The sequence below is a fragment of the Lipotes vexillifer genome, unplaced genomic scaffold (assembly GCF_000442215.2).
Source record: "Lipotes vexillifer unplaced genomic scaffold, Lipotes_vexillifer_v1.1 scaffold1691, whole genome shotgun sequence".
Classification (NCBI taxonomy): Eukaryota; Metazoa; Chordata; class Mammalia; order Artiodactyla; family Lipotidae; genus Lipotes; species Lipotes vexillifer.
Window position 1 is genome coordinate 1009279 of NW_006789046.1, and position 17492 is coordinate 1026770.

The 17492-nt window shown below is 53.0% G+C and overlaps 1 protein-coding gene across 1 annotated transcript in view; it reads left to right on the plus strand.

Moving 5' to 3' along the window:
* The window catches only part of SLC38A10 (solute carrier family 38 member 10), a 42483-nt gene that overhangs the window by 19073 nt on the left and 5918 nt on the right, over positions 1 to 17492 (plus strand). The window contains exons 11-12 of the mRNA XM_007462331.1: positions 10731 to 10902; positions 17156 to 17323. Of these exons, the coding sequence (XP_007462393.1) occupies positions 10731 to 10902; positions 17156 to 17323 (340 nt within the window). The remainder of the gene's footprint in view (positions 1 to 10730; positions 10903 to 17155; positions 17324 to 17492) is intronic.

Here is a 17492-nt window from a genome sequence, read left to right on the forward strand (position 1 = left end):
ACCGCTTTCCCCCGCCTGTCTGTACGGTGACCGGATTATCTGTGTGTGCCACACGCTCACGTCCCCGTCTCCATCCCCTCCTGAGGACATCCGCACTGTCTCTCTGGGGACTGTCTTGTTGGTGTCACCTCTCCAGTCTTTCACTGTTACAGACAATGCCATGGTGACTATCTGTGCCCACGAGCGTTTCTGTATATTTGAGAAAGTACCTATAGGAAGCTCTCTGGGCCCTGGGATCCCTATGTCAGGAGTGGGAGCTTTCCCCCAAGGGCCCGTGTGCACGTCAACGCTGCTGCTTAGCAGCCAAGCTCTGCCTCTCCCCTCCGTCAGCCCGAGGATGGTGGCAAGTCTCGGCTGCCCTGGAGTGAAGGTGAGCGTTTCTCTTTCCATGAACTGTCCGTGCTTTTTGCTCACCTTTAATGGAGTTGTTGAGCTTTTTCTTATCGGTTGATTTTGGTAAATTTTTTAGGAGCATAGTATACATATGGCAGAACACATAATTCTCATGTACAGCTTGATACATGTCGGCTAAGTTCCACACCTGGAACCATCTCCAGGCCAGATACAGAACATTCCAGCACTTGAAGCTTCCCTGGGGCGCCCCACAGTCTTTCCTCCACTAAGGTTACTGCCTGTCTGTCTTCTAACATTTTGGAATAATTTTGCCTGCCTTTCAAGTTAGTACAAATGGAGTCTCACAGGAAGTGTCGGCGTGTGTCTAGCCTCCTTACTCAGCATCATGCCTGAGTTCCTCCGCGTTACTGCCGGGGTGACCAGGGGTGGTTTGCCCGTCTTACCTGCCATGTGATTCTCCACTGTAGGAATCTGCCGTCACCCAGAGCAGGGTGTCCTGCTCGGGCTGTTCTGCACGTCTCTCCTGGTGCAGCGTGTGTGCACTTTTGTTGGTTATTCACCTAGGTGCGGAATTGTTGGGTCCTGTCTGTCCAATTTTAGTAGATTTTGCCAGACTTTTTCCAGCTTTCCAAAGTGGTCCTCAGGCACCATATTGGAATTTTAGTTGCTTTAACATCTACTGTCCCTTTTTTAGATTCTAGCCCTTCCGATGGACGTGTAGCAGTACCTCATTTGGGTTTTAATTTGCAATTTCCAGATGACTGTTGAGCACCTTTTCAATACTCTGGTTAGCCGTGTGGGTGTCTTCTTTGTGAATGCCTTTCAAGTCTTGCCCATTTTTTAACTATTGGGTTGTTTTTTTCTTATTGATTTGTAGAGGTTTGTAAAAGATTCTAGATATAAGACTTTTTTCAGAAGTATAACAAATGTTTTGTCTCACTCCTGGCTGCCTTTTCACTTTCTAAACGACACCTTCTGATCAACAGATGTTCGGAATTTCAGTATAGTTCAGATTTTTGAGTTTTTCTTTTGCTGTGTGCTTTTTATGTACTACTTAGGAAATTTTGCTTATCCCCAGGTCCTGAAGACAGTCTACTCCGTCATACTGTAGAAGCCTTGTATTTTCTCTTTCACATTTAGGTCTACTTCCCATCTGGAACGCTTGGTGTGGGTCAGGGGTCGTGTTCTGTGTGACTCTCCAGTTGAGCAGCAACCCCTTGCCCCAGCGTTGCTGGGCACCATTGTCATCAGTCACCTGTGTATGTGTGAGGTTGGGTACTCCCATTCACTGGTCTGTCGGTCTCTTCCACACTAGCGCTACCCTGTGTTGGTTGCTGAGGCTTTGTAGGGAGTTTTGATGCTGGCTGCTTTAAAGATGGCCTTTCCTATTGTTGGCTGTTTGCATTTCCAACTCAATTTTATTTTTTTTAATTTAAAAAAATTTTTGACTGCCCCACGCAGTGTGTGGGATCTTAGTTCCCCGACCAGGGATGGAACCCGTGCCCTCTGCAGTGAAAATGCAGAGTCTTAACCGCCAGACCGCCAGGGACATCCCCCAAGTCAGTTTTAGAAGTGGCTTCTCAGCTGTTGGCATTTGACTGGGATTGCATCAAACTATAGCCTGAAGACTTGACATCATCATTCATTTTGCAACTTTTCCTAATTTCCATTCTTCTTTCTTTTTTCTTTCTTTTTTTTTTTTTTTGTGATACGCGGGCCTCTCACTGTTGTGGCCTCTCCCGTTGCGGAGCACAGGCTCCGGACGCGCAGGCTCAGTGGCCATGGCTCACAGGCCCCGCCGCTTCGCAGCATGTGGGATCTTCCCGGACCGGGGCACGAACCCGTGTCCCCTGCATTGGCAGGCAGACTCTCAACCACTGTGCCACCAGGGAAGCCCCATCCTTATTTCTTATTTCACCGCTGGCTTCTTTATTTCTTTATGTATTTTTAATGCTAATAATATAAAATTTTAATTTTTTCTCTAACAGCAAAATCGCAAACAGAAAAAACACTGTAACGAGTTGTGAGAGAGACCACAGAAGAAAGGGAAGACATTCTAGTACTTTTAATGGTACTGTTTACCTGATTTTTGGATAAAAGGCCACACATCTTAATTTTGCACTGGGTCCTACATATTAGGTTATATCAGCTCTGCTCTTGACTGCTGTGCTCCTCCTGAGGCAGATCTCAAACCTTTCCTTATCGGAACCCCCTTCTGTCTACAGCCCTTTGGGGGCTCTAGCTGATTGTCACCAGTAGCTCCTTTAGATTTCCAAACTTTGGGGGATTTTCCAGGACTCTCTTTTATTGATTTCGAGCACAGTCCCAGTGTGATTCGAGAACACAAGCTGAAGAGCTTCAGTCCTTTGACATTTCTTGGGGCCCAGCAGATGGTCTATTCTGATGGCTGTTTAGCTGTCTGTAGAGTCTGCAGTTGTTGGATGCAGTATGCATCCGACGTGTGGTTAAGTTGAGTTTAGTAACTGTGATTTTTAGATTTTACATATTCTTACTGATTTTTTAATCTTCTTGTGTATCAGTTATGTAAAAGGTATGACAGTTCCCACTTTAATTATAGGCTTATTTGTCTTGTTATATCAATTTTTGCTTTTTGTTTTGAAGCTATGTTATTAGGAGCGTACAGTTTTAAAATGGCTATATCTTATTAAACTGACCCTTTTTGTTGTGAAATGTCCCTTTTTATCTTTGGAAATGCTTCTCTCCTTAAAGGCAGCCCTGTCTGATACAGTGTAGCTAATCCAGCTTTATTTGGGGTTTATATTTGCACAATATCGTTTTTATTATCCTTTCTCTTTTGATCTCTCTATACCTTTATATTTAAGGTATGTCTCGGGTAAGAGCATTTAGTTGGCTTTTGTTTTGTTTTGTTTTGATCCATCCTGATAATAGGAGTATTTAAGACTATTTACAGTTAATAAAATTACTGATTTGGGGGGATTAAAGCTTCCATCTTACTCTTTGTTTTTTATTTGTCCCATCTGTTCTTTTTTCTGTTTCTTTTTCGCTTGCTGCCTTTTGGATAAATCAAGCATTTTAAGTATTTATTGTCTGTTCTTCTATTAGCTGTTGTACGTTTCTGTTCTACTAGTGGTTATACAAGGCAGTTTAATATGAATCCTCGGCTTATTAGAGTTGACCATAAGTTAGTTTTTTTTAACTGTTTCCCAGATGAGATAACTATCCAATGATATTTTAACTCCATTTACCTTCCTCTGGCCTTCGGTGCTATTGTTTTTATGTATTTTAATTTTACATATATTTTAAACACCACAAGACATAATTATTATTGTTCAAATAGTCAGTTTGTTTATATTGATCCTTTGCACCCTCTTGGTTTTCTGGGGCCTGGTCCTGTCCCCTGACATGCTTGGTACTTTGTGTAGGTGTACGTGAGAAATCGTGGAGGCTCTGGATGATGTTGTCCTCTGTCCAGCAGGCAGAGAGGATGGGCAGAAGGCCTGTGTCCACTTGAGGCCAGTCTGTTTCAGGTTTGCTCTCACTCGTAGAGTGTAGCCCTTCCTGAGTCTCAGTGCAATCACCCGCAGATTGCTAAATTATCTCCTTAGCTTTCATCCTCGTGGCAACTGCTCTCTGCACGACTCTGCCCAGCTGGTGGCTGGCACGTGCCTCAGGGGAGAACTGAACACAGAATGTGAGTGCGTCCTTGGAGGGTTCCTCTTCTCCAGGATTGTAGCCGCTCCGGTTCTGGCTGCTGGGGAGCCCTCACTTCTAATGCCTGGGGCCCAGTCTGTGTGTCTGCAGGCTCCAGGGCTGCTCAGCACTGCTGACTGGCAAAAGCCTGGCCTGGTGGCCTCTCGGTGCTTCTCTGTTCTCTGGAGTCTCTCACCCTTCAGGTCTTAGCTGCTGAGGTTGTTCACCAGTCTTCAGTTGGGGATTTTGGTGAGTTTTAGGAACTCCTTATAATATGAGGAATTGGCCCATTGCCTGCCAAATTGCACATGTTTTTCCCAGTTTGTGAAGTACCAGTGTTTTAGTCTATCAGACTCTTTGTAGGAGAGAAAAACGCCATTGTTAAAATGACCCTCCCACTCCAGTATTATTTTAAGGAATTCTTCCCTCAGTTCTTTCAGTAATTCCATGATTTCATTTTTCTATTTAAATCTTTGACCCATCGGTATTCTATTTTGGTGCAAGAAACAAAGTAGGTATCCTCAGTTTTTCTAGATGGCTTTCCAGTTGTCAGAACACTGTTTGTCCATCAGTGATATGAAATGTTACTGCTGCTGTATATTAAGTTCTTGTATGTATTTGGGCTCATTTGGGACTTGTATTTTAATTTCCTGGATGCCCCGTCCAGTGACGTGGCCGTCCACGCTATTTTAATTACCCGACCTTGTGATGGTGCTCCCTTGTTGTGTGGCTCTGAAAACGTTTTAATTCTAATCTCTTTTCTTTCATTAATGACATTTCTGGATGTTCTCGCTTGCTTACTTTTTTTTTTTGGCTGCACCATGTGGTTTGCGGGGTGTTAGTTCCCGAAACAGGGATTGAACCCAGGTCATGGCAGTGAAAGCCCGGAATCCTAAGCACTAGGCCACCAGGGAACTCCCTGTTTACTTTCTGTGTGAATGTTCCAGTCAGCTGATCTGACTCTTAACAAAAATAAATCCACCTTTTTGGTTTTGGTCTAATTGGAATTCGTTGAAGCTGTAGATAACTTTGGAAAGAATCATTCCCTTGATACTCTGGCTAATCTGCAGAGTGTATTTGTGAGCCTCCCAGTGTGATAATGGGGTGTGGCGTTCAGTCGTCACAGCTGCACTCAGCCCCCCTTCCCCATCTCCGTCTGCTGGACCAGCATCCCTCTGCTACATGTGCCTGTGATACTGGGACCTCTCCTTCCTCTGGCTTTTCTGATTGTTTGTACGTAGGGAGGCTATAGATTCTCATATATTAACTTTTTTTACTTTGTGACCTTACAGCATCTCTTGTTAATTTCACCTCCCCCTTTCCAGTTGTTTCTCTCTCATCTGTGTCGTCCTATACCTCTCGCCATGGCGCTGGCGGGGGCGCGGGGGGAGCGCAGCTAGTCGTCTTCCCAATTCAGCTGGGACAGCTTCCAGTGTTGAACTGTCGAGCGTAATGCTGGTTTTGGCTTCATGTACCGAAATGAACATGCGCATTCAAACGCCCCCATGTGTCTGTAGACGTGAACACATGCAGAATCGCGTTAAAGAGATGTCTGTCTGTGCCTGTGTTACTATGGATTTTTAAAACTGGAAAGCATATTAAATTATATTAACTACTTTCTGACTACGTGCAGAGAAGATGGAAAGTTTCCCCTTTGGACTTAGTGTCTTGGTGAGGTACATCGCAGATCAGTCCTAGAATCGACCATCTGACTGTGGCATACCGTTTGTATGCCCTGCTGTTTTATTTCCCACGGAGTTTTCATGTTTTGAGGAAAATGAGGCTTGCAAGGGGCATACTTAGAAATGTGGCTGGTTGAGAGTCCGCCTGCCGATGCAGGGGATATGGGTTCATGCCGCGGAGCGGCTGGGGCCGGGAGCCATGGCCACTGAGCCTGCGCATCTGGAGCCTGTGCTCTGCAACGGGAGAGGCCACAACAGTGAGAGGCCCATGTACCGCAAAAAAAGAGACACTTTTAAAGTGATTGAGCAAGAGCTTGCCACAGCAAATCTGGTTTGACTCATTAGCTGTGGGCCATGGGAAATCTGTTTACCCTCTCAAAGCTCAGTTTCCAATTCTATAAAATGGAGATAAGAGCATCTTAGAGTTACTGCAATGAATACATGGGATAATGAATATACCTGCCACCAAGTTAATGTCCAATACGCATCAGGCCTGATGATAGAGGGAGGCCAGCAGGAGAGGAAGAAAGCATATCTCAGGCTGTGTGAGCAGCAGATGCAGAGGCATAGAGGCTGGTGAGCGGGAAAAAAAAAAAAAAAAAAAAATGTGGCTGGAGTCTGGTGTGCAGACCTAGGGCCTGGAGGGTACCCGCTTGGAGTGTGTCCCTCCTGTCCTGGGAGCCCCGGCTGCTGCTCCCTAGGATGGCAGAGACCTGGCGTCAGCCCAAGTCTACTTGCCCCAGATGCCTGAGTGCTGCTGACACAGAGGTGCTTGTTCCTGGCCCTGGACCTCGGGAAGAGCCAGGGAAGGTGGGGGGCATGGGTGATGGACCCATCACAGCTGTGCCGCAGAAAGGCATAAAAGAGTATTCTGAGACACATCCTCAGAAGAATAAGCAGGGACCGCGAAAACACAGTTGGCCCCTAGCAAATCGAAAAGAAACCTTATCTGTCATCACTAGTTCATCCTTTATCTTGAAAATTCGAGAACTCAGAGGGTCTCTCCAGTGGGGCTGAGGCGGAAGGGGTGGGTTTCACCGTCCGGAGTTGATGCTGCGACCGGGAGCCAGCAGGGGGAGCAGGGCCACCTGGGACTCACGGGAGGCACTGGAGCCCTGAGCCAGAGCCGCACCAGCCTCCATAGCTGTCCTCCCGAGCACTGGGGAGCATCCGCAGGGAGGGCCAGAAGGCGCCGCTGTGCTCCTGAGACAGGGACACAAACATGCACCAGGTGGACCCCACCCAGGGTGTGACGCCCTGGCCTCCGGGCTAGGATGCCTGCCACGCCCTGATCACACTGCCCTGAAGACCCAAATTGGGGTGCACGGGGCGGGCTCCGGAGCCCCTGCCTCGAGGTGGTTTCGTTTGAACGTGTACATCTTCAGTCTCACATGTGAGCAGTGAAAGGGGACACCTTCTTCCCGGCCAGGGCTTGTCTCTGGTTCTGAGTTGGGGACCCCAGCAGATTGGGAGCCTTGGGGTGCCGCATCACACATGGTCCCCAGGCCAAGCCCCTGGTTTTGCCGTATGTACCTGGGCTGAGACGTCAAGATGTGTTTGTGTTTCTCCTGGCGGCTCTGCAACTGGTTAAGAAGAACAGAAGTCAGGGCTGCGTGATCAGACGTCTGGTGCACCCGGCTCGCTCACCAACCTTGTCCCGTTTCAAAGCAGCTCTGGACTTGCAGGAAGTTGTACCTGGAAGACGGGTTCTGCAGGCACAGGTGCCCTCCTGTCCCCGTCTTGAGGCCATGACAGCTCTGTACCCCAGCTGGCTCCCCCTGTGTTCCCCATCATTCCATCACTGCTGGCTGGTGGGGTACAGACCTCAGCCGTGGCCCCTTCTTCTGGGAGCAGCGTTTCTTCCTTATCAGGACTTTGGGGGAACTGATGACTGTCCCTGTTCACACATGTGTGGCATCAGCCTCCCAAACTTCATGGCAGAGCGGCAACCTGGGAGCTCTGGCCTCTTGTGACCCTGGGGCCTCATGGACGCCTCAGGCCTTTGGTGGGGTGGTGGTGGGGGTCTGTGGTCGGTGCATACTTGTCATGGCTGCCCCAGGGAGTTGGCCAACACCTGTGCCCTTTCCAAAGTCTGGCCCACCTGGAGCTCCTGACACTGCCCTGGGAGCCTTGTTCCCACCGTGGCTCTGGCTGACTCTTGCCTCCCCACACATGCCTGCTTGCAGACTGTGATCTGGTCACTGCATCAGCATCACCCGTGGACCTAGCTTCCCTTGGTGTGAGGCATGGCCCTCCCACGTCCTCACTGACGCCAGCCTGGCATTAATCCTCTGCTCCCCTCAAGCTGGGGTGGCTTTGGCTTCCGTGCCTGGAGGTTTTTGTGGACCTGTGGCATTTCTTCAAAGCAAAGGGTGAGAGTGGAGAGCTGGGACTGTGACCAGTTACAAAGGCTCTGGCAGGGCCAGCAGGCTGCTCATGCTCAGACAGTGGTCAGCTGGCAAGTACCACACAAAGCCCAGGGCAGCTTGAGAGCCAGGTGTGTCGGGGACGAGGGGGGGTCTCGGCGAAGGGTGGGGTGGAGACTGCCGCCGGGTGGGGGAGCGTGGGTGGGGTATCTTCTTGGACAGGGTGGAGCTAGGGAACACACTTCGCTAGTGGGGTCATGGGATGTCTGGGCCGGGGGCAGTGGCAGGTGTGTGTGTGACACCAGGTGGAGCTTCCTGGCTCCGTGCAGGCTCTTCTTCGTAAATTGAATTTAAGTTGATGCTTTCTTGGTCTTTTTTTGGGAAGCTTGCTGTCTCCCGGCATTGATGGAGTTAACGTTTTCTATTTTGTGCGCGATTTGTTTCTTTAAGGCCAGAAAGCCAAGGGTTGAAATAAATCATTCAAAGCCAGGGATGAAATGTTGCCTTTGGCTTGTCCGTCTCCCGTGGAATGTTCAGTGATGTCCCCGTAAAAAATCCAACAAAAAACAACCAAGCAGGGCTTCCCTGGTGGCGCAGTGCTTGAGAGTCCGCCTGCCGATGCAGGAGACGCGGGTTCGTGCCCCGTTTCGGGAAGATCCCACATGCCGCGGAGCGGCTGGGCCCGTGAGCCATGGCCACTGAGCCTGCGCGTCCGGAGCCTGTGCTCCGCAAATGGGAGAGGCCACAACAGTGAGAGGCCCACATAACGCAAGAAAAAAAAAAAAAAAAGAAATAAAAACAACCAAGCAGATGTCTTCATCTCTGTGTCAAAACCATTTTAGGGGCTGTCCAAATCAGGGCCTGGAGGGGAATGGGGTTCCGCTGGTGAAGCCCAGGCTCATTGGGATCCCCACCTGGTGCTGTCCTGGGGGCCCTTCTGGAGCTGTCATCCCCGCTCTGGCCGGCCACGCAGGCAGAACCACTTTGGCCGTTTGAGTATTTCAGGGCTCTCACTCGGTCTTATCCTCATCCTGTCAGTGCTACGGGGTCCAAGTTGGGACGTGAAGTTCTTTTTGTTGTTTCTCTAGAGAAATACGAGATGCAAGGGATTTAAAGTTTCTTTTAAATTTTTTAAAACTACTTTGGTCGCCTCTGGATACCATTGCTCTGTGAATCTTCCCTTCATGGCGAGTGGATATAACATGCTACTCTTTGAGCACACAGCTGAAGCTGGGAATCACACATTTTTAAGAAAATAACTTGGGGTGGGGGGCGAGAGTCAGGAGCTCTTGACCCCAAGCCGCGTACAGTCTTCTGATGCTGCTCAGACCCCAGGGGCTCAAATCCAACAATATCCCCATGCGCACCTGACTAAGGCCGGCTGGTGGTCAGTGCCAGAGGGGCCTCTTAAGTCCATGGTACTGACCAGGCCTCCCTGAACAATGGCTGACCCCAGAGCACGGCCAGCATTTTGCTTCCATGAGCCCTGAACCAGCTCAGTGTTTCCAGAGTGGCAGTGGTTGAAACAGACTTTCTCCCCAAGGTTCTCCTCATTGGCTGGACCCACCTTCAGGAGGACAGGTCCTTTCTTCCTGCGCAAAATCTTTCTTCTCTAATTGTGTTGGGCCTGGGAAAGTCTCAGTGGTTCTTTTGAACAGGTACATTTCAAAGAGTCAATGTGCCTTTCGGAAAAGGTTTGAGTTCTGACTCTGAGAGCACGTGGAGGTGGGTGGTGGGGCCCCCTGGCTCTTCAGGCAGGCCACCTCGTGGTCCTCTCTGCGGCACCAGGAGTTACGGCTCCTTGGGCAGAGCTGCATGGGCTGGGCCTGGCTGGAAAGGGCAGAACAAGCAGTGTCCACTGCTGTGGCAGCAGAAGTGACATGGAGAGTGTCGGCCCAACATGTACAGGAGCTGCAGGGGACACAAGAGTTACACAACGTGGGGTTCGTGTACTAAGTCACTGAGGGCAGCACTTACGATCAGCCTGGGGGCCACAGCAGGAGGGACCGGGTGGGGATGAGGCCCCTCGGCGAGCAGTAGTGCCTTCACCTCAGCTCGCTGGGCAGCACCGATGGGCACCGACGGCCAGCGGGGGCAAGGAGCCACCTCCTTCCCAGCCGTCTCCCCGTCTGTGCCCTGCAGCTGCAGGTGTGTCTGGCTTGCTGGGTAATGTTGGGGATAGGTCATTTGTAGCCGGGCACCCAGTGGTCTGGGCCCTCTACTGGGTGAGGGGGTGGGACAAGCAAGGGCCCCCTTCAGGTTAGGCAGGTGCCCCAAGATTCTTGATCTCCTGGCCAGACCCATCAAGGGACCCAATCTCTGCAGCATTAGGCGTGGGGCGGCGTGGCTGCCGGGTTCTCCAGGGTGCCTGGCCGGTGGGCTTGGGTCTCTCCAGCCAGCAGGCCCCTCCATGTCATACTTGCTGCCCCTGCTGTCTTCAGGCTCCCTCACGGCACCCCCGCCACCCCACCGGCCCCCTCACCAGTGTGGCTCCTGCAGATGTGCCCCATGATTCGGTCACGCTGATCAGTTAGTGACCATCATCTAGTGGTCAGTGTGGTTGGGGCCTCTGTGGGCTGTGCCCCACCCCCCAAGAAGGGCAGGGGCGTAGGGACTGCATGACCCCTTTAGCTCTTGGGGTCTTTGTCTCGTCCAGGTGGTGCTCTGGGTCGGCCTGGGCATCCTGGTGGTCAGCACACACACCACCCTGTCCGTGAGCCAGGAGGCCCCTGTGGACTTGGAAAAGGAAGCCCCAGGCAGCAGACTTGGAGAGGCTGAGGGTGCGATGAAGGCAGAGGCAGCCCAGCTCCCAGGTACGCGGCTCCCAGGTACGCGGCTCTCAGGTATGCACACAGGCCTGCAGCCTTCTTGGGGGCACCCCAGCAGCGTCATCTTGGGGTCACGGGGACCCAGGTGGCACTTTCCAGGCTGTCTCACCTGCCCAGTTGCCTCCGTCCTGTTTGGGTGATGGAGGGAGTGGGGGGCCTCCAGGGGGCTGGTGGGTGCAGCCACCTGCATGCAGGGGACAGACAGATGGCAGGCAGCAGGGCTGAGATCTGAACACCCCCATTCAGAGCGCTAACAGGTGAGTAAACTTGGGGGTGTCGCTCATGTTTGCCTGTTTTGTTTTGAGGGTGTAAATTTTAAGCCAGGTTTTCCTGGACAAAGTCAGTGATGCCCCTCAGCTTTGTTTCCTGTTTCACTTTATGTATTACTTGTTGACCTGCCCCTTGATAGAGGGATGAGCCACACTCCCTCATAAGCTGCAGGCCTGCCTTGGAAGGCCCCCCAGTGCAGTGGCCCCATCGCCCATATGTGGCAGGGCCCATGGGGTGCAGGGTAGTTTCTAAGCACGGATTTCTGGGGTACAGCAGGAGCTCCGTTGCGTCTGGGGGGATTGGGAGAGAAGAGGTGTCTTGGAGCCTCTGGCCTTCCCAGGCCTAGATGGGAGGGGTGCGGGGAGGGCTCCCTCCATCTGGCCTCTCGCCTTCTAGGAGCTCCGAGCGGCATCGGGTTCGGGTACTGGTCGGTGGTGCTGTCTATGATAACGCTCATTCCAGGGGCTTCTGCCCTGACAATGGCTGGGTTTTGTGTATTCATACTAATGGTGTGTGCGTGTCTGCTTACCTTCCCTGCGAAGAAATCCCTGGCTTGGATTGAGATTCCCCAGGCTGCCTGCCTGGCATTCCCCTCTGGGGGAGCAGTGCTGGTTGCTGGTGGATTCCAGGTCCCTTTGAGTGGTGATGGCTAAGAAGCCCAGGGGAGCCCTGGTCTCCTCAGCTACTGTGATTGACAACAGGAAAGGTCCGAAGGGCTGTCCAGGGAGGCAAGCGTGCTGGGTGCTTGCGGGGCTGGGCTACCCGCAGTTGGAGGTATGGGGCTCTTGGATGTGTTGCCGTCTCTGTTCCAGTCTTACCTCCCTGTGCTCAGAAAGCCCCTGCAGTGCCAGCACCCCACACCATCTTCCTGCAGAACAGTCTATTCTGGGGCTCTTTTGGGGGAGCTCTGAGCCCGGAGTAGCTGGGCATGCTCTCCTCTGCCTTCCTGGGATGGCGAGAGCCGGCTAGAAGACTCTCCCTTTGGGGGTGCCCTGCAGAGTGGACCCCTGGGAATAGCAGGGCTCAGCAGAGAAGTTAATCAGAGTGGTCAGAAGCTGCCTGGGGGACTTGCCTGGTGGTCCAGTGGTTAAGACTCCTCGCTCCCAATGCAGGGGACCCAGGTTCGATCCCTGGTCAGGGAACTAGATCCCGCATGCTGCAATTAAAAGACCCTACATGCCACAACTAAAGATCCCACATGCCACAACTAAAAGATCCCTCATGCCGCAACAAAGATCCCGCATGCCACAACTAAGACCTGGCGCAGCCAAATAAATAAATAAATATTCAAAAATAAAGAAGAGGGCTTCCCTGGTGGCACAGTGGTTAAGAATCCGCCTGCCAATGCATGGGACACGGGCTTGCGCCCTGGTCCGGGAAGATCCCACATGCTGCGGAGCAACTAAGCCCGTGCGCCACAACTACTGAGCCTGCGCTCTAGAGCCTGTGCTTTGGAACAAGAGAAACCACCGCAATGAGAAGCCCATGCACCGCAGCAAAGAGTAGCCCCTGCTTGCCACAACTAGAGAAAGCCCACACGCAGCAACGAAGACCCAGTGCCGCCAAAAATAAATAAATAAAATAAATTTATAAAAAATAAAAATAATAAGCTGCCTGGGCATCCCACAGCAAGTTGCATGGATTCAGTACTTTGGATGGGAAAAAAGGCTCCTTGAAGAGGGAGATAGGTGTTGCTCCTCCACCCCTGTTGACAGCCCCACTGGGTCCCTCACTCTCGGGTGTCCTGGCCCTGTGTGCTTTAAGGGCACCTCCAGCAGAACTAGACTCGGACACCAGTTTCACATCTCAGCTGGCTGTGGGCCCGCCCAGTAGGGCTTCTCGGCATCAGTTGACGTAGTCGGCACCGGGCTACCTGTCCCCACGGCGCTGTGCAGCCTCCAGCCCACGGCCTGCACGAGCAGCTGCATCCTGTCGTGGAGGCAGGCCCCCGGCTCACCTGGAGCTGCCGCGGCCACATCTGGTTTCCATTTCTTCCACGAGTCTGTAACAAACACATGGCCCCTCTTGGAACCACATGCCGTTTGTTTAACTCGGTCTCCGTGTTTCTTGCCCCCGGCCTCCCCGTCATTGATGGGTTGCCTCGTTGAAGTAGGGCTGGGCCCGTGGGGCCTTGGCCACGTGCCCTGCAGACGTCTGCCCATCAGCGTGTGAGGTGGGTTTACTGGCCTCTTAGATGTCGAAGAGGCCGGAATGGTATGAACTTTCCTTAGAGCCCGAGCTGGCCTTAGGACTGGGGTGTCCTGCTCTCCTGGGGACATGCGGGACTGGCCACCCCCAGCCTGTCACTCTTAGCAAGTGCAGAGCCCAGGACGCACCGGGTGTGGACAGAAGAGGTGGCCGAGCCCTTTAGGAAAGGCTACGAGGCTGCTCACCTGAGGCTCATGGCCTGCTCAAGGGTCTGACAGGTGGGTTCAGAGTTGGTGATACTCTCAGCTCCTACTTTGAATGTGGCCTTGTCCCCTTTCTTCCTCTCCCTCCCAGCCTGCAGCTTCTCTTGGTGGGGATGGCCACACCCATTATACAGCTCATCCCTTTCCCCATCAGGGACACGGCCCAGCTTCTGCTGGGTGGGGCAGAAGAGGAAGGGCCAGGACGGGGCCTGTGGGCAGCAATCCGTTCATGTGGGGACACAGGTGACCTGAGCGGGAGCTCGCCCCCCACAAGCTCCTACCTAATTGTTCTTCCGAGGATGCGTCCCTTGTGCTGCTGCGCCAGCTGCCGGTGCACGCAGACAGGAAAGCGTCCAAACTCCTGCGACAGATGCCAGCATGCCCACGGGGAGGCCCGGCTCCACGCCTGCCTTCTCTCCTTGGTCCCCCACAGCTCTCCCTGTGCCCTGCAGAGAAGGGGCTATTAACACCGCTCTGCCGAGTGACTTCAGTTTTTCTGCCCATTTGTCAGGACAAGGCTGTGAGCTTATTTCACCGGTGCTAAGATAACCATGCCAGCCGCAGCTGAACCCAGAAGGACTCCTTGGGGGCGGGAGGGGTGCTGCCTCCCATGTCCAGCCCCGAGTGACCAGCCCAAGCCCCCTCCACCTGCTGCCCATGGGCAGACGTGCCTGTCTGCAGGAGAGCTGTGACGGTGAGCCAGATGGGGCCACCGGGCCACCGGGCTAGGACTTTGGGTCCAGGGGCCCATTGGGATTCCTGCACATTCAAAAGGGTGTCATAGTCAGCGTTTCTCTTGCTGCCTGTCGAGAAGGGTGGGGGGTAACAAGTAAAACCTCAGGGCAGCAGCGAGGCGGGCACTTCGAAGCCTGTCAGGAAAGTTACTCAGGAGCAGCGTCTGGCCTTTTAAAGGAACATTGGTGGCTGTTCCTGCTCTCCGCATGGCCCTGGGGTCCCGTGCGTCTCCTGAACTTGGGGTTCCCCTCCAGTCAACAGGGACTCCATCTATGGGACTCAGGTGTGATTTTGAAAGTCACTTCATTTTTGTGCTTGGCAGTCAGAGAGGACTGCTTCCATCTTTACTGATCACAAGATACAGAAAGAGACACCCCTGGACTCAGAATGGGGTCCTGCAGGGGAGAGTCGACAAAGAGGAGCCCCCAGCCCAGACCCTGTCTTCCAAGGTGGAACCAGCCTTGAAGGCAGATTTTCGTTGCCGTGGACAGGCCTACTCAGGACGTCGCACCTGCAACCTGACACACATACCCAGATTTTAGAACTGCAGGTGTCTATGGCCTTTGGTCCTCTGTCTCCCTAAGCCAGTTACAGAATCACCTGGCGCCTGCACTGGACACGGGAAGGAGAGTCTGATGGGTGACCGTCCATGGGCCCGTCTGTCTTGGGAGCTCCTGGCCAGAAGCACCGTCAGGAGGGTCTGAGTGTGGGATGAGGCCGTGCATGTTGGGATGCTCCACCGCCCGGCAGAATGAGGCAGGCATGGCGTTATGTCTGTGTGGTTTCCACTTTGGGGAGCGGAGGCCGTGACCTTGAGAACGAGAGGAGGCCCTTCCAGGCCGAGGCGCCCTCTGCTGGCCACTCCCCACTGACCCACTGCCGCCTCCAGGAGGAGAAACGGTCCAGGGTCGGCCTGGCAGCCTTCGACCTTCCCTGGGGTGATGACCGATGACCGCACGGGCGATTTCCTGTCTGTGCCACCGCAGGCGCCTCATTCCAGAGCCTAGCCGCAGGGCAGACGGAGTGTGGGCTGTTTTTCAGTTACTAATTAGGAAGTCCTGTGTTAGTTTTACTGTGGCCCAGAGGCATTGCTGGCAAACTGTCCTCATGAGGAGCTCCGTTCCTTTTAGGAAACACTATGTCCATTGCCAAGGACAGCTGTGAAGTGTCGGAGGCCCGGCCGCTGCAGGCAGGGTGGCCGCGCTGTGCACCCTGTGCCCCTTGCACACCTGAGTCTCCAGGTCGTTCCTTTGTCTGATGACCAACGGATTTTGTTCCCTGCTGAGAACATGACTTGTTCCTATGACATAATGGAGTAGTTTTCTGTTTTGTTGTGTTCTTCCTTCCCTTCCCCGGCCCCCTTTCTTCACTTGGTGATCCGCTGGATAGACACCTCTTGATTTTGAGCACAGGGCTCTCTGCGGGCTGGGGATGGGGGTGTTAACTGTGGTGTGGCGAAGAGCCACATGCTTATTAGAATCAGCTGCTTGATTGAACTGTGGCGTCCCGAGTCTGGCTCCTGCCCAGCACGATCCCCCCTACAGTTTGGACACTAAACCTCAGCTGCTGAAGGTGCCCCTGGCCAGCATGGCAGGTCGGCCTGGTCCCTTCTCCTCCTCTGGGGGAGGGAGCAGGCCCACCTGAACAGGACTGTCATGAATCCCCCCAGAGGCCCTTTCGAGATTCCGCCTCCCCTTTTGCAGGCGGCTTGTGCCCTGAAGGGGGAAACCAGTTGCTTCAGGCCTCTGGGATGAAATGGTTCTTTTTTATTTATTTATTTATTTTATTTTATTTTTGGCTGCATTGGGTCTTCGTTGCTGTGTGCGGGCTTTCTTTAGCTGCCGTGAGCGGGGACCACTTCGTTGCGGTGCGTGGGCTTCTCGTTACAGCGGCTTCTCGTTGCGGAGCACAGGTTCTAGGTGCACAGACTTCAGTAATTGTGGCTCGTGGGTTCTAGAGTGCAGGCTCAGTAGTTGTGGCGCACGAGCTTAGTTGCTTCGCGGCATGTGGGATCTTCCCGGACCAGGGCTGAAACCCGTGTCCCCTGCATTGGCAGGCGGATTCTTAACCACGGCGCCACCAGGGAAGCCCCGAAATGATTCTTTTTACACGTGTTTTTTCCTCAGATAGTTTTTTAGTTTCTGCCACGTTTGCCTAACAGGTAGAAAGTGGTTTTGTTAATGGAGAGAGTTTCCTAATAGGCTCCAGTTTTGGCCCAGTTCGGCGGGCCATCCTCGTGCACCTCTCCCTGAGGACCCACGGTGACTGTGCAGGTGAGCTGTTGGACCTGCTGGAGGATGAGATGGCTTGTGGGATGCAGGCATGTGTGGGAGGCAAGAGGGTCCAGCTTTGTGGGCTACACCTCTTTCTCACCTTCCTTTTGATAGGAATTTTCACTTCTGCAGCAAGAAGTTGACAATTGCAAATCAGCCTCCCTCAGGCATTTTCCTTAAGCATCCCTCGTCCTCCCCTTCCCCCTTGGCCTACAGCAAGGGGTTGGTTGCGCTTGGGCAGGATGGCTGTCCCCAGGCCTCAAACGGTGGGTTCATTCTGCCACCTGGTGGTGATGGCCAGGCTTATGCAGGATGTCGCTCTTCTGCACCCAGTTAGGTGTAAATTGCATTTTGACGTATTTTTGTTATGAACACACATGAAAAATGACAGGTTTCTATACTACTTAGCCGCTAATGATTGAACAGGAAAAAATATAATTGCTTAGGCTCTGCCATTCGACTGGGAAATGTGATTACAATCCAGGGAAAACTGCCCAGTTGCCGTGCTGATTGGCGGTGTGGCCATGTGGAAACACCGCTCAATTATCTGTGCCGTGCTTACAGGCCAGAATCCAATTGTGGACGTGGCCGAGGACAGCCGAGATAAGCCGAAGCTACCAAATGAGAAAGATGAGATGGAGCAGGCCCAGATTAAGGGCCCCGTGAATGTGCCCCCAAGGGAAGACGCCAAGGAGAAGCAGGAGGAGGCACAGCTGGATCGCCCTGGTCAAGGTGCTGTGACGGCCCGGGCGGGGGTTGGGGGGTGGTGTCCACGGGGGAGGGACCTCAGCTGGACATCAGCCACGTGGTTGGTCGGGAACGAGCTCAGTTCACAGGCCTGGAGAGGGAAGGCCACCCTGGGAGGGAAGGCCAGGCCACCCCCCCACCCCACCCCCACCCA